Genomic DNA, 27139 nt, shown 5'->3' on the forward strand with positions numbered 1-27139 from the left:
TTTGCGGTGCAGGCATACCGCTTTCTACGAGGAATAACACCTTTGTGCGCAAGAGTTCTTGCACAAAAAGGCGTGTGTGGACGCTCCACAGGGGTTTCTTGCGCTACAAGAGCCTATCCGAAAAAGCACAGGTGCTCTGATGGCCATTCTGTGCATGGCCATCAGAACTTCCTTGCGTAAGAGTGTCCATGCAGCATGGACACTCTCTTGTGCAAAAGCACAGCGCTTTGGAGGTGTGGACGTGCTTTTGCGCAAGACGATTTTGCAGAAGATCTCTTTCCCAAAAAGCTTCTTGCGCAAAAACCCTGCAGTGTAGACAAAGCCCCAAAGGAGACGTGAGCCTGGAAGGTGTTCAGATTAGAACTTAAGAGGCCTTTAAGTCCTGACTCTGTCTGGGTCTGCTTTAACGAAAGAGAGTCAAACGGTAACTTCTGTGAGAGCCACAGGTACACAGCCCTGACCATAGACCAGTGAGTTAGGTGCCTCGCTATAGACTGGCAGAGCTCCAGTTGTACCTCCTGGGTCCTGTGCTTCCTGGCGGATTTTTGGGATGCCTCAGAGGCTCATGGCGACTCTCCCACTGCCTCTCGTTTCTCTCAGAGGCGAGGGCTCCCCGCTTAATGAGCCATTTCGTCAGAGGCCAGTCACTCATTTGACGGGGAAAACCTTTCCGTGGTCCAAAAAGTCCCCTTTCCCTAGTGGTGGCCCACTGGGCATGGGGAGAGTTGGGGGGAACCCGGTGCCACCCACTTGCTCCAGGTTCCGGCCCAGGACCCTAGGTAGCGGCCTCTAGTGGGACTCTTGCCCTTGTCCCCACAGAAGAGCAGCCTCTCCCCCAACTGCTCCCACAGCCCCTTCTCCCTGGCACCTCGGAGAAAACCTCTCCCGCTCGCCCCTGCAGTTTGCATTCTGCGCCGCCTCCTCTCCATTCCGTCCCTCTTCTCCTTCCCCCGCCTCACCTGAGGGGAAGCCTTTTACAGTGGCCCAGCAGGCCTTCAATGGCATCAGGTGTCCCATTAGCCTGCTGCTGCAGGCCGGCTCTGAATGAGACCCAGGTGCCCGTCTGTCTTAACTACTAAGCAGCAGTCTCTGGCACCTACGGAGGAAACAGGAGCCTGCTCACCCCTCTCCCGGTGTACCTGCCCTCCACCCAGCGGCGGATATAGGGCAGGGCGAGCGGGGCGGCTGCCCCGGGCCCCACGCTTCAATAGGCCCCACGCTCCGCAAAACTCTCATCCACCCCTGCCTCCACCCAACTCCTGCAGCCCGCTGCCCTTGGTTGGCCACAAGATTTACAGGCTAATTTGAGAGACCCGCCCTGGAAAACATTGGCCTTCATCAGGCTCCTGTTCAGGAACCCAAACCACCCCTCTTCGGGAAAGCACCTAAGGACTGGTCACTTCAGCCGCGTGATCCCAAGAGCCGTGTGGTTCCTTGCCACTGGCTGCCCCATAACGGTGTGACTGAGCGCCAAGTGCCTTTCAGCCTGGGGTAATGGACAGTGGCAAAGGCGAACGGCTTTGGAGGTGGAGCTAAGAATGGTTCTTTTCATACGTTCTGGCTACCAGACATTGGCCTTTCCAGACCCCACCTAGAGCAGCTAATGCTTTTGGTTGTAACCATGCCGTCAGGCCTTCTGATTGACTTGGTATGTTTCTCGGAACGAAGGCGATGCGTTGGGCTGAATGACTCAAGGGAGCGATCGCTTGCAAGGGGTACCTCCCCCGAGCACAGTTTGATGATAGTGCCAAGGGAATCACCAGACCTGCCGGCCTTTTTGCAGCCAGATGCTTTTCCTGCGCCTAAGCACATGAAGTCATGTCTGTGCGGCATATTGACTCACGAATGGTGCAATCCTGCTTCCCCTGCCATCAAGCTGCTTTTGTGCTCTGAGCTGCCTGGAGCACAGGTGGCATGAAAGGCCGACCCGGTCACCGGCAAACTGCCACCATGTGTGGGCAGCTGTTTGCTTTTGGGCTGCCCTACCCACACACCAGGATCGGGGACAGAAAATGCTGCCTCTCCCCATTAGCAGCCCACCTTCCACCACATTTCTAACTGGGCTTTAACTTTTCCCAACTGAGATTTCACACCCCAGGTGTAGAACTGTGCGAGTGAGGACTGGCTGGATGGAAGAACATCCTGATCCCACCCGAACACCAATGCCAGCCTCTTCCCAGCATCAGCCCACTCTGACACACCCCTGTAGCATACAACTGACTCCTCTGGCTTTACATCACCGACTTTAGGGGAATTCCCCACTGTCATTCCAGGGCAGATTTCCAGCTCCTTTGTGCTGTCGGAGCACTGCAAAGCAGCCAGGATACACTCCAGGACATTGGCCCTGAGTTTGTATAAAGCTTGAACTGTTTGCTTTCCTTTCCTTTCCAGTGGCACTGCTCTGATTATTTATTAAAGTGATTGTAGAGGGTCTAAGTGGCAAGTGAACTCAATGGCAGTATTTGATCTGACGTGCCTCTCACGTAGCCCTGTAGGCTATGTCTAGACTGGCATGATTTTCCGGAAATGCTTTTAACGGAAAAGTTTTCCGTTAAAAACATTTTCGGAAAAGAGCGTCTAAATTGGCACAAAAGCAGTTTTTGCGGAAAAGCGTCCGTGGCCAATCTAGACGCGCTTTTCCGCAAAAAAGCCCCGATCGCCATTTTTGCGATTGGGGCTTTTTTACGCAAAACAAATCTGAGCTGTCTACACTGGCCCTTTTGTGCAAAAATTTTGCGCAAAAGGACTTTTGCCCGAACGGGAGCAGCATAGTATTTCCGCAAGAAGCACGGATTTCTTACAGTAGGAAGTCAGTGCTTTCGCGGAAATTCAAGCAGCCAGTGTAGACAGCTGGCAAGTTTTTCTGATTTTCCGGAAAAACTGGCCAGTCTAGACTCAGCCCCGTAGTGTTTCAAGGAGGACACTCAAAAAGCCACCTCCCCCCATCCCATTTCTCTTTACATTCTAGCACAGAGCCCTCAAAGAAGAGCTCATGAACAGGAGGCGAATGGAGAGGGCTGGAGAACAGGAGCCCTCAGAACAGGATGCTACACAATCATGAAGAACATAGGTCGGTCGTCATCATCATGTTCTCTTTTTGTCCTCAGCAGGGTTGGATGCTGTTGCAACCTAATATACTGCAGGGTCCAATCAGGGCATCACAATGCCAGGGGCTGTTGGAAAGATGATCCTGTCCACAAAAAAGCCACCAGTGTAAATATAGGCAAAGCCACTGATACACCGTTCCTCGTCCGGTCTAGTCCAGATCTGGAGTATTGCAGCCAGTTTGGGGGCCCCGTAACAGAAAGGATGTGGTCAAACTGGATAGAGTCCAGCGGAGGGCAACCAAAATGATGAGGGGGCTGGAGCACATGACCTATGAGGAGAGGCTGAGGGATTTGGGCTTATTTAGTCTACAGAAGAGAAGAGTGAGGGGGGATTTGAGAGCAGCCTTCAACTGCCTGAAGGGGGTTTTCAAAGAGGATGGAGAGAGGCTGTTCTCAGTGGTGACAGATGGCACAACAAGGAGCAATGGGCTCAAGTTGCAGTGGGGGAGGTCTAGGTTGGATAGTAGGGAAAACTCTTTCCCTTAGAGGGTGGGGAAGCACTGGGATGGGTTCCCTAGGGAGGGGGTGGAATCATCCTTAGAGGTTTTTAAGGCCATGCTTTACAAAGCCCTGGCTGGGATAGTTTAGTTGTGGTTGGTCCTGCTTTGAGCAAGAGGTTGAACTAGGAGGCCTCCTGAGGTCTCGTCCAACCCTTGTCTTCTATGATCTTCCAATGCACTAAGGCTTGTACTGGAGACAAAATCGGATCAGGCACCTTGCAATCAAACGGACTGATCTGCGCTCTTTCAAAGCTAAGGTTAAACATCTGGAGAAGTGCGTAGAGTTACAAATTAGGGGCTGTCCTCCTGCCATTGGCAACGTGCCGACGGACAGCCGCTCGAACACCGTGCATGCATTTTGATTGAGAACGAAGCCATTCTTCACCGCAAGTATGAGGTGAGTGACAAGGACATTAATCCGGCAGTGTCAGGATAAGGGGGTTGTGACAGCTGTGGTGATCCAGATCTCTGTGAGAACTCTCTCCTTGTTTGACATAATGGGGGGGGGGGGATCTGAGACTCTTAGAGGATGAAAATGAAACCATTCAATATTCCATTTGTGTTTTCTGCCTCCTTGTGCTGACCGGGGTAAATCCCTTTTCCCTCCACAACTGATACATGCAGAATCAAGCCTGAAGTAAGGAGAAATATGGGAAATGGATCATATTTCAGTGACAAAACTTAGGTTTTCCTGACAGGCCGAATTTGACAGGCAGAACTGCGGATCCTAACTCTGTGTTCTGAAATCAGGCTATAAATATGCATCATACTGCTTAGGAGCCCATCACAGGCCAGCATGGCATTAGGTGAGGTGCTGTACAAACACTGAACACAAAGCCAACCCCTGCCCCCGCAGAGCTGAGAGGCTACGGCTACAGCTATGGCTATGCCTACACTGCACACCTCACAACAGCACGACTGTCCACACCAGTGGTTTTCGGCATTACTTTCGTTGTTTGGGGGGGTTCTTTTCACACCCCTAAGTGACAAAAGTTATCGCGATGAATGTGCAGAGTGGACACAGCTTTTGGGTAAGACAAGAGCTGGCTAGAGACAGAAGAATGCAAGCAAACGATGAGACAACAACGCAGCCTCTTCTTCCTGCAAGGTTTAAATTGGGAGTAGATGGGAGACGCTTGCCTTTGTTAGGGTAGTAAGTTGTGTTACTGTGGTGCCTCATCCAAAATCAAGGTTCAGTGTGCTGGGAGCTGTACATACACATAGGCACAGATGTTCCCTGCCCAACGATCTTGGTCTTATAGACAAGATCGTTGAAGAACGGGAAGGGAAACAGAGGCAAAATGATTCATCCATGGCTAGTCACTACTGGAGGCAGGAATAGAACCAAGGTGCCCAGGCCAGTGCCGTAACTACTAGGCCATGCTGCCTCCCTTATGTTTAACTAAGGATGTTTTTCTTAGGTGACATATAAACAATGTGAACAAAGGACCATGAGAACAGGGAGGGTCTACGAGCTCAGAGGACAAGCTGGTGGCAGATGAGGCTGTAAGTTCTGACTTTCAGCCAGGTATTTTGACCTATAGTGGCATTTCATTGCACAGTAGCATGACTGCCCCCTAGAGTACCCCTTATGCTAATGAATTTATTACCACGTTTAGGAACGCTCGGTAGCCATGTATTTTCCCAATATAGGATCGCAAGAGGCTTGAGGGATTGTGAGATTTTTTTTCCCCCCAGAAAAATTCCCCTTGAATTTTGTCCTATTTGCCATTCATCAATGGGGTCCCAATCCTGCAAGCTGTGCCACGTGGGTAGATCCCCAACAATGAAGCAACTGGCCTCATCTAAACCAATAGGAGTGAAGCAGCGGGTGACGGCACCAGCAAATTATAGTGAGACTCTTTTAAAAAGCCCTTGTGCGATTGATGTATGGGTGACAGTGAATCATTTAGGGCCTCAATCATCCACTTTGTCTGAGCCCAAAACTCCCCCCGAAGACAAAGGGAACATTAGAGGCAGGAGCAGGCTCCCGGTGAGAAGAAACATCTCCGTCTGTCTCCTGCACTGTTGAGATAAAATATATGTTTGGACAACTTTCCCATTACCGTAAGCGTTCAGCGGGAAGCTGCTTGCGTCTCCAAAGTAATTTGGAACACGCCGTCTCAGAACTCAGCCAGAAAGTGTACTTCTAAAGGACTCGTGGCTCTTGATTAATGGATAGCAGGATACCTTAAAAAAGACCATCTGCTCATTTCGGGTCACGTAATCAGAAAGAAAGGGGCTAATTAAATCAATCCATTTTATTCTGGTTTAGATGCTAGGTGACCTTAAATTGCGAACATTCTTTTTATTGCCTTTTCTGTGTCAAGCCAGCACAAAACTTGTATGTTTAAAAAGCGGGGAGGGGAGAGGAGGAGGGAAATAAAAGCAACAACTTTGTTCTCTTGGGCCTCCCGTAGCCTTTGGGACAGAACTGAGTGCTTCCAAGAACATTTGTTCTGGCTGGTATGCACTGCGTGGCAGCCCAGCTACTCTGGCCACTGGGGAGGGATGGGCTCATGGCACAGCAGCACGGCTCACTGGCTACTGGGGAGGGCTAGGCCAGACCACAGCACAGCAGCCCTGGCCCTCCATGTGGCCAGGAAGGATGGGGCTGGGAGTGGGCGGGGCTTGGCTCCAGGGGCAGGGCCTCAGATGGAAGGGGCGGGGCTTGCCTTCCCCAGCTGGGCTTTGATCTGCCACCCATGGCGCAGGGCCAGGATCTACTGGTGTTTGCTTTGGTATATCTATACAAGGTGGGGAGCAGAGGAAGGAGAGATTGAAGGGAAGGCAAATAATGGTCCCTCAATAATTTATCCACCTAGTTATTTACCCTGCACCCATCACCATAGCATCAGGCCACTTTGAACACAGATTTGTAGATTTTAAGACCAGGCGGGATCACTAGATTAGCCAGCTCCACCCTCTGTACAACACAGGCCAGAACTGGTATTGATATCGATCTTCTAGACTTAGGCCTGGTCTACACATCAGTTGACTGCTGGAAAATCCACATCTCTGAGCTATGCCGCCCTACCCCCAGAAAAGATGTAATGAGGTGGTGGGTTTTGTGTGTGTGTGTGTGTCCCTCCTCTTGAGGTGTTTTAGCAGGTTTTATGTACACACACACAGATTATGTTTTAAACATTTTGTTAGCTGCCTCGAATATTTAGAGAGAGGCAGGGTAAAAAAAATTTTAAATAAATAAACAATAAAAGTCACCAAAAGTGAAAACCGCTTATTGGAAAGGGTACAGAGAAGAGCGACAAGAATGATTAAAGGTTTAGAGAACATGACCTATGAAGCCAGGCTTCATGAACTGGGCTTGTTTAGTTTGGAAAAAAGAAGATTAAGGGGGGACATGATAGCGGCTTTCAAATATCTAAAAGGGTGTCACAAGGAGGAAGGAGAAAATTTGTTCCTCTTGGTTTCTGAGGACAGGACAAGGAGTAATGGGCTTAAAGTGCAGCAGGGGAGGTTTAGATTGGACATTAGGAAAAAATTCCTAACTGTCAGGGTGGTCAAATATTGGAATAAATTGCCAAGGGAGGTGGTGGAATCTCCCTCTCTGGAGATATTTAAGAACAGGTTAGATAGACATCTGTCAGGGATGGTGTAGACGGAGCTTGATCCTGCCTTGAGGGCAGGGGGCTGGACTCGATGACCTCTCGAGGTCCCTTCCAGTCCTATGATTCTATGAAAATGTTTTTTCTGCCTCCCATTGTCGACATTTCCTGGCCACATGGCTAGCTCCTGTCGACAGATAGAGCAAAGCCACGTGGGCGAGCATCCCACAGTGCAGTGCTGTGTGAAGGCAGAGCTGATCCCTGTGCTTCTTGGGATTCCCTTGTAGCTCTGTGAGCTCTCCGTGCTGAGGAATGCCAAAGCAACACAGCAGTCTCAGCAGCCCTCCTCCTGCAGCAGCAGCCTGCCTGCCGCTGTGTTCCTAGCAGGGCAGAATGGGAGACTCCAATTATTTGTTCCCCAAACGGAGCAGCTCACTCAGCTGACAGATACTGCCCTGAATTTTGAAAGAGGAAAGGGCACATGCCTGCAGGGCAGCAGAGATCACAAAGCACTGAGCAGAGTTATCAGGGCAGGCATTGTGGGATACTGGCGGAAGCCAGTTCTCTGCACAAAACAAACAGCAGAGTCCACACGGGCTGTATGTCGCCAATAAAGGGAGAGGAAAAGACAAAAGTCTCTTTCAGGGGCGGAAGTTTTTTGTCACCAAAACTGGGTGTTCTTCTCCCCCCCCCCCCCAAAGTTGCATTGTAGTGTTTACGCTCTCACTGTTTTGTCAACAAAAGGCAGTTTTTGGCGACAAAATAAGCCAGTGTAGGCAAGGTCTCTGTGGATCTAGCTAACCAAGATCTACCTTAAACCCAAAGGGTATGTCTACACTACCCCGCTAGTTCGAACTAGCGGGGTAATGTATGCATACCGCACTTGCTAATGAAGCCCGGGATTTGAATTTCCCGGGCTTCATTAGCATAAGCGGGGAGCCGCCATTTTTAAATCCCCGCTGCTTCGAACCCCGTGTAGCGCGGCTACACGGGGCTCGAACTAGGTAGTTCGGACTAGGGTGCCTATTCCGAACTACCGGTACACCTCGTTTCACGAGGAGTACCGGTAGTTCGGAATAGGACCCTAGTCCGAACTACCTAGTTCGAGCCCCGTGTAGCCGCGCTACACGGGGTTCGAAGCAGCGGGGATTTAAAAATGGCGGCTCCCCGCTTATGCTAATGAAGCCCGGGAAATTCAAATCCCGGGCTTCATTAGCAAGTGCGGTATGCATACATTACCCCGCTAGTTCGAACTAGCGGGGTAGTGTAGACATACCCAAACACCCTTGTCCCTCCTCCTTTGTGCCCCTTCTCCAAGGCCTCGCCCCGCTCACTCCATCCTCCCTCCCTCCCTCCCTGTCACCAGGCTGGGGCAGAGGGTTGGGGTGCAGGCTCTGGTCTTGGATCAAGGGATGTGGAGTGTGAGGGGGGCTCTGAGCTGAGCTTGGGGCAGGCAGTTGGGGTGCTGGAGGGGGTTCTAGGGGCAGGCTCTGGGAGGGAGTTTGGATGCAGGGATACTCCGCGCTAGGACAGGGACTTGGGATGCAGGAGGGGGTCATGACTGGGGTAGGGGTTTGGGATGTGGGCTCCAGTTAGGCATTGGTTACCTCAGGTAACTCCTGGGGGGTGGTGCAGTGTGGCTAAGGCAGGCTCCTGGTCTTGCACCCCTCCCCAAAGCAGCCAGCAAACTCCATCCCACGTCCAATTGTGCCCCCTCTCTGCTCTGTGGAGATAGGATACAAGGTGGGAGAGCAGGGGGCACCGTGACATCAGCGCCCGCCTCTCCCTCCCCTGCCCTGCCCAGAAAGCAGGAAGCTCCTGAGGAGACAGCTCCAAGGAAAAGGCAGGAGTAGCACAGCAGTGGGGGAGGGGCAGCTGACGTGCCAGCACTTGACAGCCTCTTGGCCAAACCAGTCAGGATCCCCTGGCAGAGGTGCCAAGATCTACCTGGTGACCACTTGTGACGTAGTGGGGGTACCTGGCTGGTTTCTATGCTGCTAGCTCTGGGGTAACCCCCACTGGCTGCCGTGGGTACCACGACCCAGCAAAACAGGATGAGTCACTATGCAAACGAGTATGGCCAGACACCCCCATGGAGAGGAATAAAGGAAGGTGGAATGCTGCCCTGGCTGGGGGGCAGGGCGGGAAGAGAGATAGTTAGTTCCTGTCTGGAAAGCAGGGGAGAAGGAGCTGGGGAGGGGGGCTGGGACTCCCCTATCTCAAGGGGAGCACTGAGGCCTCTTAGCCCCAGTTCCTGTAACCAGATTACATCTGTGCTATGCTGTATCCTGGAGGAGCAATAAACCACCCTCAATTCCACTGGCTGCTGGAGTCTGTTTGTGCCATTTCGGGGTGCAGGAGACGGGGGACCCCAACGCGCCGTCACACCACTACACTAGTGCAAAGCCGCTCTGCAGCAGTGCAACTCCGTGTGTAGCTAGGCCCACCTACGAGCCTAGTTGCTAGGAGGGGGTATGGCTAGATTGGTGCTAGCCATGGCTTGTAGCAGTTGTGCCTATACTGGCAGGGGTTTTCACTGATCCAGCCACGCCGTCGGCAACGCACACAGCACACGGGACAAACAAGGTCTGCTTCCCTATCTGTGTCCCAAGGGCTACAATTACTCGGATCTTCGAAACAGTCTGGGCTTGATCCCAACCAAAGAGAGAAACAACAGAACGCTTTTGTCTCCTCCACGATTCCGGAGCACAGTCTCAGCAGGAGTCAGTTATCTGTGTAACTCTTCAGCAGGGGTACATAAGCTGCGGATCTGCTCTCTCCCCAGGCTGCAAAGGAGAGCAAGAAATGCACTTTATGCTGTCCAAACCACTTCCCTTTTCAGCAGAAACCAAATGGCCAAACAACAGGCTGGGCGGTTTTAGGAGCGGCTTGAGCCGACATGCTTTACCCAGCTGGATGTTGCTGAGGTCTTCGGGAGCAAGGAATGCAGGATCTGGTCCTAAATATGCAAAATATTTATGATAGCCGAGTTTCACATAAGCATAAATACATCATCTAGTCAGGACACTAGCAAGCAGACAGGAAGAGAAAAATGTGTTCTTCAGAAAAGCATTTTCTGTTCTTCATCTAAAAGATGCTGGCATGTTGTCTCGTTGTCCAGCTTGCTTGGCAGCACTCAAGAATGTTGGATGTTTCCTTTTAAGAGTTGGATGCTCTGTTCGCCTTTGGAAGATTTCATGTGCAGCATGTTCACACTGCAAATTGGGGGTTTTTTCCCTTTTGTTTCCTCCTTCAGGCCCACGTTCAGGAAAGTGTGGAAGAGCGGTGGTGGCCGGGAGGTCACTGCATGAGTCTGTATCTGCCAAAACAACAAGGAGTCCTGTGGCACCTTGAAGTTTAACAGATTTCTCCTGCATATATATGCCTGCCTCTGTGATTTCCCCTCCATGCATCTGAGGAAGTGAGTTTTTGCCCACGAAAGCTGATGCCTGACTAAATCTATTAGGCTTTAAGGTGCCACAGGACTCCTCATTCTAAGAGCAGCATACTTTCCTGAACAGAGGCCTTATCTTCTTTCTACCACAGAAATTACAGGGCAAGAGGGACCATGAGGCAGGACTTAGACTATCCCTGACATGTTTGTCTAACCTGTTCTTAAATTCCTCCAGGAACAGGGATTCCACAACCGCCCTATGCAGCCAGTTCCAGTGGGTAACAAGTTAGAATTACAAGTTTTTCCTAAGAGCCCATCTGAACCTCCCTTGCTACATACTAAATCAATGATTTCTTGCCCTATCTCCAGTGGACATGGAAAACAACTGATCACCAATTCCTTTAGTAATAGAGATGTAGCCGTGTTAGTCTAGTTGAAACAAAAAACAGGACTATGTAGCACTTTCAAGACTAACAAGATGGTTTATTAGGGCATGAGCTTTCGTGGGCCAGACCCACTTCCTCAGATCAAATAGTGGAAGAAAATTGGCACAACCATATATACCAAAGGATACAATTGAAAAAAGTGAACACATAAAAAGGACAAATCAACAAAGGAGGTGATTAGCTCACAGACATTTACCTCCCCCACTCATCCCCCCTCTGTTCTGAAATTTGATTTGTCCTTTTGATGTGTGTTCACTTTTTTCGATTGTATCCCTTTGCTATATATGGTTGTGACTATTTTCTTCCACTATTTGATCTGAGGAAGTGGGTCTGGCCCACGAAAGCTCATCCCCTAATAAACCATCTTGTTAGTCTCGAAAGTGCTGCATCGTCCTGTTTTTTGTTTCAATTTCTTTACAACACCAGTTACTTCTCATGCAGCGGCAGCAGCTGGGAACTGTCAATGAATCTTGCTGACCCCTGCAGGGTTCTTGTTCCTTTCGCCCCGCCCGGCTGCTCCGGGTAAAGCTGTGCCGCAGGGTAAGCGCTGTCCTGGGGCAGGTTGAGGGAGAGGGCAGCGCCTCCCTTCGCTCAGGGGGGTCTCACGGGCCAAATCCTTCCTTCTCGTGCCAGACCCGGGAAAAGCCCGGATCGACACAGTCCACGGCTCCCCCCCAGCTTCCTAGCAGGCAACTTCCCTCCTGCTGGGCTTTCAAGGGCCCCTCGGGCGCTCTCCGAACCAGCTCCAGCCCGCCCCGGCGAGAGGCCAGCGAAGCGTCCGGGGTCACAGAGCTCCGAGCCCCGCAGCCCGGCAGGCGGGCGGAGCGGATGGAGGCGTCGCTGCTCCGGAGAGACCCGGCCCGCAGCGGGCTGCCCCGGGGATGCGGGGAGGAGCCAGGGCGGAGCGGCCCAGGCCGGGAGCGAAGGCGCGTTCACTCTCCCCCACGGGGGCTGCCGGACCTCGCCCTGCCGCCAGCCGGGCTGCTGGCGCGGGTCCTGCGCGCTTCTGCGGAGCCGCCGCCCCACTTAGCCCAGGGGGCCGAGCGACGGACGGACACGGGCCCCCACGCGCGGGCGCAGCAGCTTCTCGGGCGGGTCCGACCCCCGGGGCGCCTCTTCTCTGCCGGGCACCCAAAGGAGACTGTCCCCTGCCAAGGTGCCCCGGGCTGCAATTCCCGGGCACCCTCCCTCCCGTCTGCTCCCCCGCATCCCCCAATCCCAGCCCCTGCACCGCCCCCCGCCCCCTCCCAGCCCCGGACCCTGCACCGCCCTCTCCACCCCCTCCACGCACCCCCCAGCCCCGGACCCTGCACCGCCCTCTCCGCCCCCTCCCGCACCCCCCAGCCCCGGACCCTGCACCGCCCTCTCCGCCCCCTCCCGCATCCCCCAGCCCCGGACCCTGCACCGCCCTCTCCGCCCCCTCCCGCACCCCCCAGCCCCGGACCCTGCACCGCCCTCTCCGCCCCCTCCCGCACCCCCCAGCCCCGGACCCTGCACCGCCCTCTCCGCCCCCTCCCGCATCCCCCAGCCCCGGACCCTGCACCGCCCTCTCCATCCCCTTCCGCACCCCCAGCCCCGGACCCTGCACCGCCCTCTCCGCCCCCTCCCGCATCCCCCAGCCCCGGACCCCGCACCGCCCCCTCCGCCCCCTCCCGCACCCCCAGCCCCGGACCCTGCACCGCCCTCTCCATCCCCTCCCGCACCCCCAGCCCCGGACCCTGCACCGCCCTCTCCATCCCCTCCCGCACCCCCAGCCCCGGACCCTGCACCGCCCTCTCCATCCCCTCCCGCACCCCCAGCCCCGGACCCTGCACCGCCCTCTCCATCCCCTCCCGCACCCCCAGCCCCGGACCCTGCACCGCCCTCTCCGCCCCCTCCCGCACCCCCCAGCCCCGGACCCTGCACCGCCCTCTCCGCCCCCTCCCGCACCCCCCAGCCCCGGACCCTGCACCGCCCTCTCCACCTCCTCCCGCACCCCCCAGCCCCGGACCCTGCACCCCCCAGCCCCCCCAGCCCCGGACCCTGCACCGCCCTCTCCATCCCCTCCCGCACCCCCAGCCCCGGACCCTGCACCGCCCTCTCCGCCCCCTCCCGCACCCCCCAGCCCCGGACCCTGCACCGCCCTCTCCATCCCCTCCCGCATCCCCCAGCCCCGGACCCTGCACCGCCCTCTCCGCCCCCTTCCGCACGCACCCCCCAGCCCCGGACCCTGCACCGCCCTCTCCGCCCCCTCCCGCACCCCCCAGCCCCGGACCCTGCACCGCCCTCTCCATCCCCTTCCGCACCCCCAGCCCCGGACCCTGCACCGCCCTCTCCATCCCCTTCCGCACCCCCAGCCCCGGACCCTGCACCGCCCTCTCCGCCCCCTCCCGCATCCCCCAGCCCCGGACCCCGCACCGCCCCCTCCGCCCCCTCCCGCACGCACCCCCCAGCCCCGGACCCTGCACCGCCCTCTCCGCCCCCTCCCGCACCCCCCAGCCCCGGACCCTGCACCGCCCTCTCCACCCCCTCCCGCACCCCCCAGCCCCGGACCCTGCACCGCCCTCTCCACCTCCTCCCGCACCCCCCAGCCCCGGACCCTGCACCGCCCTCTCCATCCCCTCCCGCACCCCCAGCCCCGGACCCTGCACCGCCCTCTCCATCCCCTCCCGCATCCCCCAGCCCCGGACCCTGCACCGCCCTCTCCACCCCCTCCCGCACGCACCCCCCAGCCCCGGACCCTGCACCGCCCTCTCCACCCCCTCCCGCATCCCCCAGCCCCGGACCCTGCACCGCCCTCTCCACCCCCTCCCGCACCCCCCAGCTCCGGACCCTGCACCGCCCTCTCCACCCCCTCCCGCACCCCCAGCCCCGGACCCTGCACCGCCCTCTCCGCCCCCTCCCGCACCCCCCAGCCCCGGACCCTGCACCGCCCTCTCCGCCCCCTCCCGCATCCCCCAGCCCCGGACCCTGCACCGCCCTCTCCGCCCCCTCCCGCATCCCCCAGCCCCGGACCCTGCACCGCCCTCTCCACCCCCCCCGCACCCCCCAGCCCCGGACCCTGCACCGCCCTCTCCGCCCCCTCCCGCATCCCCCAGCCCCGGACCCTGCACCGCCCTCTCCGCCCCCTCCCGCACCCCCCAGCCCCGGACCCTGCACCGCCCTCTCCGCCCCCTCCCCCCAGCACCGGACCCTGCTCCGCGCTCTCCACCCCCTCCCGCAGACCCTCTCAAGCCCCCAGACCCCGCACCTCCCTCTCCCCGCCCCGCAGGGCTGGGCTCTTCCCACCCCCACCCGGGGACCCTGCACCTCCCCTCCCCTCCCGCGCGGGGCCGGGCTCTCCCTGTCCCCTCCCCGTCGAGCCCCGCTCCCTCCTCCCCATCCCCGGGCCGGGGCAGGCTCGCTCTGGCCGCCCATGGAAGCCGACGGCTACCGCTGCCGGAGCAGCCGCGCCCTCGAGGGCGGCCAGTCGGCGCTGCCCAGCGCGCTGCTCTTCTCCGCCGGGCTGCTGGGCAACCTGCTCGCCCTCTACCTGCTGGGCCGGCAGCGGCTGCGGCGCCGGCGGGCCTCCGCCTTCTACCTGCTGGTGAGCGGGCTGGCGGCCACCGACCTGCTGGGCAAGTGCCTGCTGAGCCCCGTGGTGCTGGCCGCCTACGCGCGCAACCGCAGCCTGAGCGCGCTGTGGCCGGCGGCGGGCGGCGCCGCGGGGGAGCCGGGCCGCCTGTGCCAGCTCTTCGCCTTCCTCATGGCCTTCTTCGGGCTGGCGCCCACGCTGCTGCTGCTGGCCACGGCGCTGGAGTGCTGGCTCTCGCTGGGCCACCCCTACTTCTACCGGCGCCACCTGCCGCGCCGCCGCGCCGCCGCCCTGCTCCTCGGCCCGGCCGCCGCCGCGCTGTGCGCCCTCTTCTGCGCCCTGCCGCTGCTGGGCGTGGGCGCCACCGTGCAGTACTGCCCGGGCACCTGGTGCTTCATGCGCATGGCCGGCGGGCCGCGGGGCTACTCCGTGCTCTACGCCAGCCTGCTGGGCGCGCTGGGGTTGGCCATCGGGCTCTGCAACCTGGCCAGCATGCGCAGCCTCTACCGCATGGCCCGCCGGCCCCACCGCCGCAGCTGCGCCTCCGCCTGCCCCGCCGACGCCCCGCCGCGCATGGAGGAGCTGGACCACCTCGTCCTGCTGGCCCTCATGACCGTCCTCTTCGCCGTCTGCTCGCTGCCCCTCGTCGTGAGTACCGGCCCCGAGCCTGAGAGGGGAGGGGGCCCCCGACGCGCGCCCCTACCCGGGGAGGGGCCTGAGCCCCAGCGCGCCCCAGCAAGGGGCTTCCCATTGGCAGCAGGATCTTCCCTGGCAGCGGGATCCCGGGAGTAGCATCCCGCTCCCCTGGGGTAGCCTGACTCCCCTTCTTGCCAGGAGCTGGCTTGCCCCCTGCGTGCCCCGAGCAAGGGTCTTCCCATTGGCAGCAGGATCTTCCTTGGCAGCGGGATCCTGAGAGTAGCATCCCACTCCCCTGGGGTAGCCTGACTCCCCTTCTTGCCAGGAGCTGGCTTGCCCCCTGCGTGCCCGAGCAAGGGTCTTCCCATTGGCAGCAGGATCTTCCCTGGCAGCGGGATCCCGGGAGTAGCATCCCACTCTCCCGGGTGTATCCTGACCCCCTTTTTGCCAGGAGCTGGCTTGCCCCCGGGGGCTCACCTAGCCTAGGCGCACCTGTCAGCGAGGTAGGGATGCAAAATCCTGTTTAATTGGTTCACAGATCAAATGTTATATTTAACCAGTTAACTGATTAAAGGGGGTTTGGAGGGATTTGCTGGGCTGGAGTCCCCGCTTCCTCCCACCCGGGCAGCTCCATCCCGCCTGGCCAACTGGAGTCCGTAAGCATCACCCACTAACTGGTTAACCCTTCGCATCCCTCCAGTGAAGTCAGAGGAACTGCACTGGTGAGGATCGGGCCCCCTGCTATTAAAACACTAGTCTCTCCCCACACCTGCACCAAGGGGATCAAAGACAGGCAGTGAAATCCTGTCCCCACGCCAGGATTTTCCATCCTGTTTCCCCTGCTCCCTTTATATTCTTCGGGAGGCTCCAAAGGGGCTGAGAACAGCACCAGGGCCCCAATGTTAGCGGGGGTCAGGAGGAGTGGGGCTAACCCCTGTAGGCATGTGAATGAACGTGTGCAGTGGAGTGAGGGCAGATAGCGGCGGTAACTAAAAAGTTGGGGGTCACATGTTGGCATCACCCCTTCCGGAACTGCTGTCAGGGCATTGCTCTTGGGTGAGGAGGAGGGACGGCGGCCCATGGGCTGATAAGCCAGCGGAAGGCTCTGGGTACAGCTGAACGCTGACCAGGGCAGCAGCAGCGGAGGAGGGTTGTTTTACTGCCCTGCATCCTGAAATGGGTGAACAGACGAGTCCTTTGGCACTCCTGTTGACAGCCCTGAACGGCTGTGGGAAGTGATCTGCCATCTCAGCTCACAGGCGGTGCTGAGCCTTTCCTTGGGGTGAGCCTAGCACCAGGCCACCAGCGCTAAAAACTTTTTAAAGAGCACACAAAGAAGGGAAAAAGTGACATGGGAACCACCAAGTGCTTGGGTAAAGATTCTCCCCTTAAACTGTGGCTGTGCCCACACAGTGACCCTCAAAATGACACATCCTTGCTCCATTTACTCTGTAAGCTCTGCGTCTCTCCTGCTTGAATTGACTAAGAAACCCCACGTTAGTTGTAAAATGCGGGAGATGAGCCCCTTGCAGACGTCATGGTATTACCAGGAAGACTGTCATACGGTGCTTTGCTTACACTACAGAGTGATCTATTAAAAACAACTGCGTGTTTGCCGTGGTCCATATTACAGATCCAAGACAGCAAAACTTGCAAGCTGCACTTGGTGCGGAGGGAAAAAATATTATTCCATCAAAACGCAATTAGTGGTGCTCGTTTGTGCAGTTAAGGACATTTCAGTATTCAAGATTCCTTTGCCAGTGATTCACAGCTACTGAGTAAGAACAATTGAAATGGGAGATCTTAACCACAAGAAGAGACTTAATCACTGAATTCAGAGGAAAAGAAACCAAAGAAACAAAACCACATATGTAATTTTAGAGGGTATTGTGTGGCAGGAAATATCATAGAATCATAGAACACTAGAACTGGAAGGGACCTCGATAGGTCATTGAGTCCAGTCCCCTGCCCTCATGGCAGGACCAAATACTGACTAGACCATCCCTGACAGACATTTATCTAACCTGCTCTTAAATATCTCCAGAGATGGAGATTCCACAACCTCCCTGGGCAACTTATTCCAGTGTTTAACCTCCCTGACAGTTAGGAACTTTTTCCTAATGTCCAACCTAAACCTCCCTTGCTGCAGTTTAAGCCCATTGCTTCTTGTTCTATCCTCAGAGGCCAAGATGAACAAGTTTTCTCCCTCCTCCTTATGACACCCTTTTAGATACCTGAAAACTGCTATCGTGTCCCCCCTCAATCTTCTCTTTTCTAAACTAAACAAACCCAATTCTTTCAGCCTTCCCTCATAGGTCATGTTCTGTAGACCTTTGATGATTCTCGTTGCTCTTCTCTGGACCCTCTCCAGTTTCTCTACATCTTTCTTGAAATGTGGTGCCCAGAACTGGACACAATACTCCAACTGAGGCCTAACCAGTGCAGAGTAGAACGGAAGAATGACTGCTCGTGTCTTGCTCACAACACACCTGTTAATGCAGCCCAGAATCATGTTTGCTTTCTTTGCAACAGCATCACACTGCTGACTCATATTTAGCTTGTGATCCACTATAACCCCTAGATCCCTTTCTGCCGGACTCCTTCCCAGACAGTCGCTTCCCATTCTGTATGTGTGAAACTGATTGTTCCTTCCTAAGTGGAGCACTTTGCATTTCTCTTTATTAAACTTCATCCTGTTTACCTCAGACCATTTCTCTAACTTGCTAAGATCATTTTGAATTATGTCCCTATCCTCCAGATTAGTCGCAACCCCTCCCAGTTTGGTATCATCTGCAAACTTAATAAGCGTACTATGCCAATATCTAAATCGTTGATGAAGATATTGAACAGAGCCGATCTCAGAACAGACCCCTGCAGAACCTCACTTGTTATGCCTTTCCAGCAGGACTGTGAACCATTAATAACTACTCGCTGAGAACGGTTGATCGAGTAGATTTTATATTGTTAGTATGCTTCATCCACCACACCCCAGTCATCCCTCTTTAGCTCAGAGAGGTTTAATTTAAAAAAATGACAGCATCATTTTGCAGGTAATCAATAGCCCTTTTGTTTCACCCTGCAGATTTTGAAGGAAACCATTATTTTAAAAAGAAAAGGAGCATTGTGCTTGGGAGAATGAGTTGTTACCTGTCATGCGTAACGATTTTCTTGATGGCCAAAAAATTCATAGGTTTTCAGGGTAGGGCGGCAGATGCAGTGCCAGTCTGCTTGAGCTGTGGTCCAATTTAGTCAATCAAGGAGATTTCACTGTATAAGTGAGACTAAAGTTTAGGAAGTGCAGAGAGGCATCCTTTAGTACCCAAATTACATTTGGGAACTGAGCAGAATCCCACATCTGTACACTGCAGTGCAAATTCAGACAGAGTATCACGACCAAATGTTTATACCAATAAAATTGAAATGGACTCAAAGCAAAACAAAAGAACGTGAAAGGTCTTATAGGACCACAAAAGGAAGAAAACGCACAGTTGAGGATCTTCCAATGCCTATTCAAAATGCCCTATCTCCTTATCGATGTATCTGAGTCTTGTTAGACTCTTCATTGTAAATGTCATTGCTTTTGTCTTGGGTTAGCCCATTAATGGGAAACTCTTTTAGTGGAGTTTTTAATAGGTAAATTTATAGTGGTTCTCCAAGACAATAAACATCGCTTAAGGGCTATATTTGTATATGGACTTTCCTATCCTTTTTTAGAAAAGGAGACAAATATAAAATATGATGCGTCAGGGGGTAGCCGAGTTAGTCTGTACAGGATAAACTTTAAAAAACAACAAATAGTCTGGTAGCACTTTTAGACTAACAAAACATGTGGATGGTATCATGAGCTTTCATGGGCATAGCCCGCTTCATCTGAAGAAGTGGGCTACACCCGCGAAAGCTCATGATACCATCTACATCAGTGATCCCCAACCATTTGAAGCTGCCGGGCACTAGGGGGTGTAGCTGTTCGCCTGCTGGGCACCAGGGGGTGTGGCTGTTCGCTTGCCGGGCGCCAGAGGACGGGGACACTTGTGCACCCGGGGCGGGGCCGCGCATACGCCACACCCCCATGAGCCACGTGCCTGGGGCCAGCAACCCTATGCGCCGTGTGACCACGGGCAGGGCCACCCATTTGCAGCAAGCCTGGGGCCAGCATCCTGCAGAGCCATGTGCCCAAAGCCGGCACCACCCCCATAGCTGCGTGCCTGGGGGTGGGGATGCCAATTTGCCATGCTCCCGGGGCCAGGGTGGCCAACTCGCCATGCGCCCAGGGCCAGCGCTCCCCATGTGCCTGGGGAGTGGGCGGCCAATTTGCCGTGTGCCCGAGGCTGGTGCTCCCCGATAGCTGCGTACCCGGGGTGCGGGCGGCCAATTTGCCGTGTGCCCGAGGCCGGTGCTCCCCGATAGCTGTGTACCCGGGGTGCGGGCGGCCAATTCGCCGTGAGCCCGGGGCCGGCACTCCCTATGTGCTGCACACCCGGGACGCGGATGGCTACTTCACCTCGCTCCCGGGGCCGGTACCCCTCATAGCCACGCTTCCGGGGCCAGCGCTCCCCGTGCGCCTGGGGCCGGCTCCAGTACCTTGCATGCGCTACGTGTCCGGGGCGGGGCCAGCCCCAAGCACTTGGCGAGTGCACACAAATGCCCCCGCGGGCGCCATGGCGCCCACGGCACCGTGTTGGGGACCACTGATCTCTATGTTTTGTTAGTCTATAAAGTGCTACCAGACCATTTGTTGTTTATAAAATATGATGTTGCATGGAGCTCTATGGGTGGCATGTACCTCCTGATAGAAATGTTGTTATGACCCAACGATACAAGTTAAAATTGGCAGAGACGGTTTAGCAGGCTCGGGGCAAAGAAGATAAAGCCCATTAGCTGCACAAAAGTACCACAATCTCCCCTTCAATAGAAACAGTGGCTAAAGACATAGAGCATAAGTCCAGATCTAGTCAAAGTAAAAAGTGGGCATGGTCTGTTTCATATAAATAGTGATTACTAAACTTAGAAGTGGAAGTCAACACACATGCTGATGTGTTTACACGTTTCAATTTTTTCCCCACCCATTTTCTATTATTATTACTTATTTGTAACATGGTAGCTCCCAGGACCCCTACAGACCAAGAAGACAATCCCCATCCCAAAAAAATTATAGTCTAAGTACCTAGAATCACAGAACCACAGGATAGAAGGCACTGTAAGCAATGTTCCTGCTAATCTTTTCCCCCCCGGGTGGATTTTTCCATTCGCATGTGGAATAATTTTTTAATGTGCACCAAGGCATGCATGAATGTGCACCACCAAGTAGAAACAAAAACTAGCTGTAAGCACTCTGATAATCAGCTGGGCGGCATCTGACTCTCTCCTTAGTGGCTACACAAGCACACAACTTACAGGGGACAGAGACTGCAAGAGTCATCTAGTGTCTAACACCCTTATTGTACACCACTTCTGCACCTCACCTGGAGTCTTCATGCCTGTACAGGCGAAAACAAAATGGCACCAGACTTTAAAGATATTTAGGCACCCACCTGTACTGTTAGGTACCTAACTTGTCATGGGAGATAGGTACGTTTATCTCATTAGGTGCCTCTGTATCTAAATACCCTGACAACTCGGATCCCACGAGATTATTCATGATGCCAGCCTCCAGTCCAACTCTACCTGATTCTGAGCTCATTTATATCACAGAAAAGCCTGTGTAACTCCAACAAAGTCAATAGAAGTATGCTGGATTTGCTCTGATGTAACTGAGGGGTTTGTCTACCTGTGGAGTAATGTAGGAACAGCTGTTGCAGCCTGCTTCCACCTGTAGAGAAGAACCTAAGAACATAATAGTGATAGAGATGCAACCGTGTTAGTCTGGTCTAAGCTCTGTCTTTTGTTTCAGCTAAGAACATAATGGAACTCAAAGGTGATATGTTCCTGTGTCCACAAGGGGGCAGCCTTGCCACACAGTCATTGTAATATTAAAAACCTTACAAAACAAGGAACAGCCCACAAAAGCTCAGGCTCCCATGGACGTGTTTTGTTAGTCTTTAAAGTGCTACCAGACTATTTGTTGTTTTTTAAGTTTATCCTGTACAGACTAACTCGGCTACCCCTCTGACGCGTAAAAAACAAGGAATAGTCTTGCAGCACCTTAGAGACTAACAAAACATGTAGCTGGTATTGTAATACTAAAACGTGAGAACGCAGAAGTATTTCTTTCTCGTTAATATTGTGTAATTTTTTTTCAAAGCAACCTGCAACTTTCAAGACGTGCAGAAATGCAAACCGTTAGTTACTATAAAAACAACAGAGAGAAGACGAGAGAGGGAGGGAGGTAAAGATATTGGGTCAACTTCTATCTGCAAAAAGTCTCAGAGGAGTCGCCCTGCTAGTCTATAACTTTAAAAACAACGAGCAGTCCTTTGGCACCTTAGAGACTAACTAAAGTATGAACTGGAATAGAAATAACAGAAACCAGGTATTATATAACAGAGAAGACAGGGAGAGGGGGAAAGTACCTGCCGATTGCTGGACTGGTACTAATGAGGCTAATTAATTAAGTGGGCTGGAAATGTCCCATCCTTAGCTTTGGATGTAAACATACAGTGGTAAAGACAAGGAAGACTGGCTCCCCACCCCCTTCTTCTCTGTTATAAAGTACCTGGTTTCTCTTCTTTCTACTTCAGCTCATCATCTGATGAAGTGGGTTTTGCCCACAAAAGCTCATGCTACTGTATACTTTGGTTAGTCTCTAACGGCAATGTCTACACTAGGAAATTATTTTGAAATAACTTATTTCAAAATAACTCTTGAAATAACTATGTGGAAATACACTTATTCCCCAAGGAGGCAGGAGTTATTATTGGAGTTACTATTTCGAAATAACCAACTCCTTATTTTGAAATAACGGGCTTGGTAGGGTAGTTGCTCTGCTTCTGATTTCGAAATAAGATGAGTTATTTCAAAATACCCCCCTAGTGTAGACATGCCCTAAAATGCCACAGGACTGCTTGTTGTTTCTTTTGGCGAGAGAGAGAAGTTTTCGAGCTTTGCAGACCTGAGGAAGAGCTTGGTAGAGCTCAGTTTTTTCTCTCTCTCTCTGCTCTTCCCTCCCAACGGCAGTTCGTCCCATCAACAATATTACCTCCCACTCACACACAGCCTATCTCTCTAGTATCCTGGGACTGACATGGCTACAAGGACACTGCATATAAAAACAAGTGCACTTATGAAAAACTTAAAAACAACAAAGAGTCTTTCAGCACCTTAGGGTACATCTACACTGCACGGCTATTTCAAAATAAACTATTCCAGAATATTTATTCCGAAATAGATTATTTCAAAATAGCACATCTGCACTGCAGGGAAGCCTCAAAACTAGTCCGAAGCAGGCTTCCATAATGTAGACATGCTATCTCGATTTACAGCCCCAGGAGGAATAACTTAGAATGGCCCTAGTGAGGGGCTATTTCAAAATAGCAGCAGTGCAGCGTCTAAACGCGCCTTATTTCAAAATAGCTATTTCAGAACTCTTCAGAGGGGTAGCCGAGTTAGTCTGTAACAGATAGATGGTATTATCAGATGAAGAAGTGGGTTGTGCCCACGAAAGCTCATGATACCATCTACATGTTTTGTTAGTCTATAAAGTGCTACCGGACCATCTTTTTTTTTTTCTTGTTTCAGAATAGGCGTTATTCCTCGTAAAATGAGGTGTACAGATTTCGGAATAAGTCTGTTATTTTGAAACTATTTCAAAATAATGGAATGGCTGTATAGACGCTCACATTGTTATTTCAAAATAAAGCTAGTTATCTCAAAGTAACGGTGCAGTATAGACGCACCCTTAGAGACTAACAAAACATGTAGATGGTATCATGAGCTTTCATGGGCACAACCCACTTCTTCAGATGAGTGGAGTTTAAGGGGTCCAGTTTTCTAATAAATAGCACAGAGAAGGGATGGAGGAGCGGATGAGGAAGAAAGAAGAAAAAAAGGGGAGAGAAATCTCAGTTAGTGTCTTTGCTAAATGAAGCTGATAAGAATACTTAGTACCCACTTTAAGTACCCTTTGTTTGGTTTTTGATATCACTAGGATGTGGAATGTAGCAGGCCATGCAGCCAATGTCTTTGTTTAGACTTCTATTGTAGGAATCAAATTTGTAAATGAAATTAAGTTCTGTAGCTTCCCTGTCAAGCTGGCTTTTGAAATTGGTTAGAAATAATACGGTGACTTTCAGATCCATTAAGGAGTGGCCGGGCAAGTTAAAAAGTTCCCCAATAGGTTTCTGTGTGTTTCCTTTTCAGATATCTGATTTGTGTCCATTAATTCTTTCTCGTAGAGACTGTGCAGTTTGGCCAGTATCCATGGCAGAGGGGCATGGCTGGCACTTGATGGCACAGACCACATTGGTGGCTGTGCAGCTGTACAAGCCTCTGATGTGTTGGTTTATGTGGTTAGCTCCTGTGATGACGTCGTTTGTGTAGATGCGTGGATAGGTTGGGCACCGGGGCTGATTGCTGGGGTGGGTTCCTGGGTGATTACGATGGAGGTGTGCTGCGTGGTTACTGGAAAGAATTTGTTTGAAGTTCAGGGGTTGTCTGTGGGTGAGGATTGGCCTTTTCCCCCAACATCTGAGAGAGTGAAGGGTCGTTTTCCAGGATAGGTTGTAGATGGCTGTGGAGAGGTTTAAGTTGGGGGCTGTAGGTGATGACAAGTGATGTTCTGTTGTTTTCTCTTCTTGGCCTCTCTTGACGTAGCTGATGTCTGGGCACTCCTCTGGCTCTGTTAATCTGTTTTTTCACTTCTCCGGGTAGGTATTTCAGTTTTAAGAACGCTCTACATAGATCCTGTAGGTGTTTGTCTCTGTCTGTGGGATTGGAGCACATTTATGGTTCTGGATTAGGTGCGCTGGCAATCTCAGAAATACCAGGCTTCATTTTCTTTCCCTCCCCAGCTCAGTACTGCTGCAAATCTAGCCTGGGGACACTGAGGCACAGATCAGTTTGGAGTAACCTGTTTATTTCCATCTTATGAAGCAGGCTTTACACGTCTTTTATTTGGCACCTTTATTTGCATTCATGTAGGAAGGGCAACTCTGTCCGCTCCGATCTACATGTCGGCTACTAACATCCAAGCCCCGGGACCAGAGGCCTGTAATAGGGATGGAACAAGGGCATTGATTGGTAGCCAGCACACAGCAAGAAATGCAGAGCCCCTTTCTGCTCCCACACCAGTGCAATGCCATAGATTTCAGTGGGGTTAGTCACGATCTACCCCCACACGACATAGGTCAAAATCAGGCTGGTTTCCTCATGGTACCATTAGTTTATCAAAATCAGTCTGTTAGCTGTCAAAGCCAGCTCACGTACCTGAGCTATATTCTGCTATGCTCACCAGTGAGTGCGTTTGCAGTCTGTTACTCAGGACCAGCTCCTCACTTGCCCAGCTGAGCATCTGGCCCATGAAACGTAATTACGGGCACAGCAGTGTTGCCTGTTAGGTGTGCACTTACGTGGCCACTCACGAGAGATTCGGATACCGCCCGGCTGATTAGCAGAGCTCCCACAATGTCCACAACTAGGTTTTTGTCTCTACTGGTGGTGCACATTCACACGTGCCTCTGTGCACTGAGAAAAAAATATTCCACACATGGATGGAACCATTCTGCACATGGTTGGAAAAGATTAGAGGGAACATTGGAGCACAGGAACTGTTAGTTTGTTGCATGGTCCCTGATTGCTTAGTGCTGGATTCATCTGCCTTCCCAGTGGGTTTTAGTTAAGCTTGATGTCGGGCTAAGTGAAGTGCAGTCTCAGAACAAAACGTGCTGATTCAGTGTGGAAAAGCAGTTGAGGCCGTTAATTGAATTTAGGGAGTTTACTCGAGTCTTTTCCAAAGTGTTACATGTTATGGCCAGCACTCGGCTTTTAGGTTTTATACTTACATCTTTTTATATTTAAAACAGGTTCGTGCTTACGTCGGAGCGTTTGCTGCTGACTTTAATGAAAATGCCGACCTTACAGCACTGAGGTTTTTATCGGTGAACTCCATTGTGGACCCCTGGATTTTCATCATTTTCAGGACTTCAGGTTTTCGCAAGGTCCTTCATAGGGTCTGCAGAAGACTGAACTCTAAAAAAGCCGCACCGCCTCAGCTTCTCTGAACTAGCCACCGAAGCGGCAGCGGTGACGAATGTGGTTGCTTCCTTTCGTAACGTGAACGGGAAGACTCTTGATCCAGTAATTGTTTACAGAGTCCAGTGGATCTCAGGAACGATGCCAGATGTGGTGATTGTGACATGTGGATCATCTCTAAACACTGTAAAATAATATAGCACTGTGTTCCGGGGCAGGTAGAGTGCCTTAGTTGTTCTGCTGTGTGCGTGTGTGTGTGTGTGCGCACTACAGAGGGGGACATGGTCCTCTGTTATTGCGTGTTTGCCTTTCTAGTTGCAGACTGGAAGTGAAAGTGTGTGGCTCAGGCAAATAACCGTGACTCTTACGAAGCGACCACGCGCTGCTTTCCAGAGAACTTGGATGACAGGACAAATCATGTGTTTGCGGGATAAAGCGCTGCCCTCTGCTTCTCGGGCCCGATTCACCGCTCCTCTCCGAGCAAGGCCCCGATCTCTGCATGGGCGAGCCCTGATGCCTTTGGGATTTCTCATTGATTTCAACAGGCTGTAGGCAGGCAGATACATCTGCCCACTCGGGGATGTGAAAGGCTAGCCGGTTATCTGGTTAGTGGGCAAACATCACCCTAAACGGTTAACCCTACCAATTCTGGTTAACCGGTAACCAGTGGGGACTGGAGGAGCGCCCTGCTTGCCATGGGTAGGGGGCTGCTCTCATCTGCAGCAGCCTCTGTCCATGGGGAGCCTGGGTGCTTGCAGGCAGGGATGGGCACCAGGAAGCAGTGGCAGCCACAGCCCCTACATGAGGGATACGAGCCAGCCCCAGCGTGGGGGTCAGAAGCTGGATGCAGCCCCAGCTGGGAGCTGGGGGCCAGTCACAACACTGGGCTGGGGGTGAGAGCCTCATGGGCTGGGGGTTCACCGGTGAAGCGTTAGGTCCACCTGACGTTTAACTGACCAACTGGGAATTTACATCCCTGCTCCCCGCAGGGATCGGCTTAGAGGCTCCAGGCCGAAATCAGGACTCACCCAGGTCTGTCAGGGAGAAATAAAGCTCTTTGTTCTGAAACGAAACACAAGCCGCCTCCAGTCATTTGTCTTGTGGCTGCTCCCCAAGCCCTCCGACAAGTCATAAGAACATAAGAACAGCCATACTGGGTCAGACCAAAGGTCCATCTAGCCCAGTATCCTGTCTGCCGACAGTGGCCAGCACCAGGTGCCCCAGAGAGGGTGGACCGAAGACAATGATCAAGCGATTTGTCTCCTGCCATCTCTCTCCAGCCTCTGACAAACAGAGGCCAAGGACACCATTTTATCCCCTGGCTAATAGCCTTTTATGGACCTAACCTCCATGAAATTATCTAGCTTCTCTTTAAACTTTGTTCTAGTCCTAGTCTTCACAGCCTCCTCTGGCAAGGAGTTCCACAGGTTGACAACACGCTGTGTGAAGAAGAACTTTCTTTTATTAGTTTTAAACCTGCTACCCATTAATTTCATTTGGTGTCCTCTAGTTCTTCTATTATGGGAACTAATAAATAACTTTTCTTTATCAGCCCTCTTCACACCACTCATGATTTGATAGACCTCTATCATATCCCCCCTCAGTCTCCTCTTTTCTAAACTGAAAAGTGCCAGTCGCTTTAACCTCTCCTCATATGGGACCTGTTCCAAACCCCTGATCATTTTAGTTGCCCTTTTCTGAACCCTTTCCAAGGCCAAAATATCTTTTTTGAGGTGAGGAGACCACATCTGTACACAGTATTCAAGATGTGGGCGTACCATAGTTTTATACAGGGGCAGGAAGATATTCTGG

General features: G+C 53.0%; 1 protein-coding gene across 1 annotated transcript; it reads left to right on the top strand.

Moving 5' to 3' along the window:
• The first annotated feature begins 14388 nt into the window (after nucleotides 1–14388).
• Nucleotides 14389–26472, top strand: PTGDR (prostaglandin D2 receptor). The gene is made up of 2 exons (XM_025181326.3): nucleotides 14389–15214; nucleotides 25159–26472. Exons 1-2 carry the CDS (start codon nucleotides 14408–14410, stop codon nucleotides 25354–25356), a joined length of 1005 nt encoding a protein of 334 aa, XP_025037111.2. The 5' UTR covers nucleotides 14389–14407; the 3' UTR covers nucleotides 25357–26472.
• The last annotated feature ends 667 nt before the right edge of the window (nucleotides 26473–27139 follow it).

This window comes from Pelodiscus sinensis, chromosome 5, assembly GCF_052426305.1.
Source record: "Pelodiscus sinensis isolate ZL-2025 chromosome 5, ASM5242630v1, whole genome shotgun sequence".
NCBI lineage: Eukaryota > Metazoa > Chordata > Testudines > Trionychidae > Pelodiscus > Pelodiscus sinensis.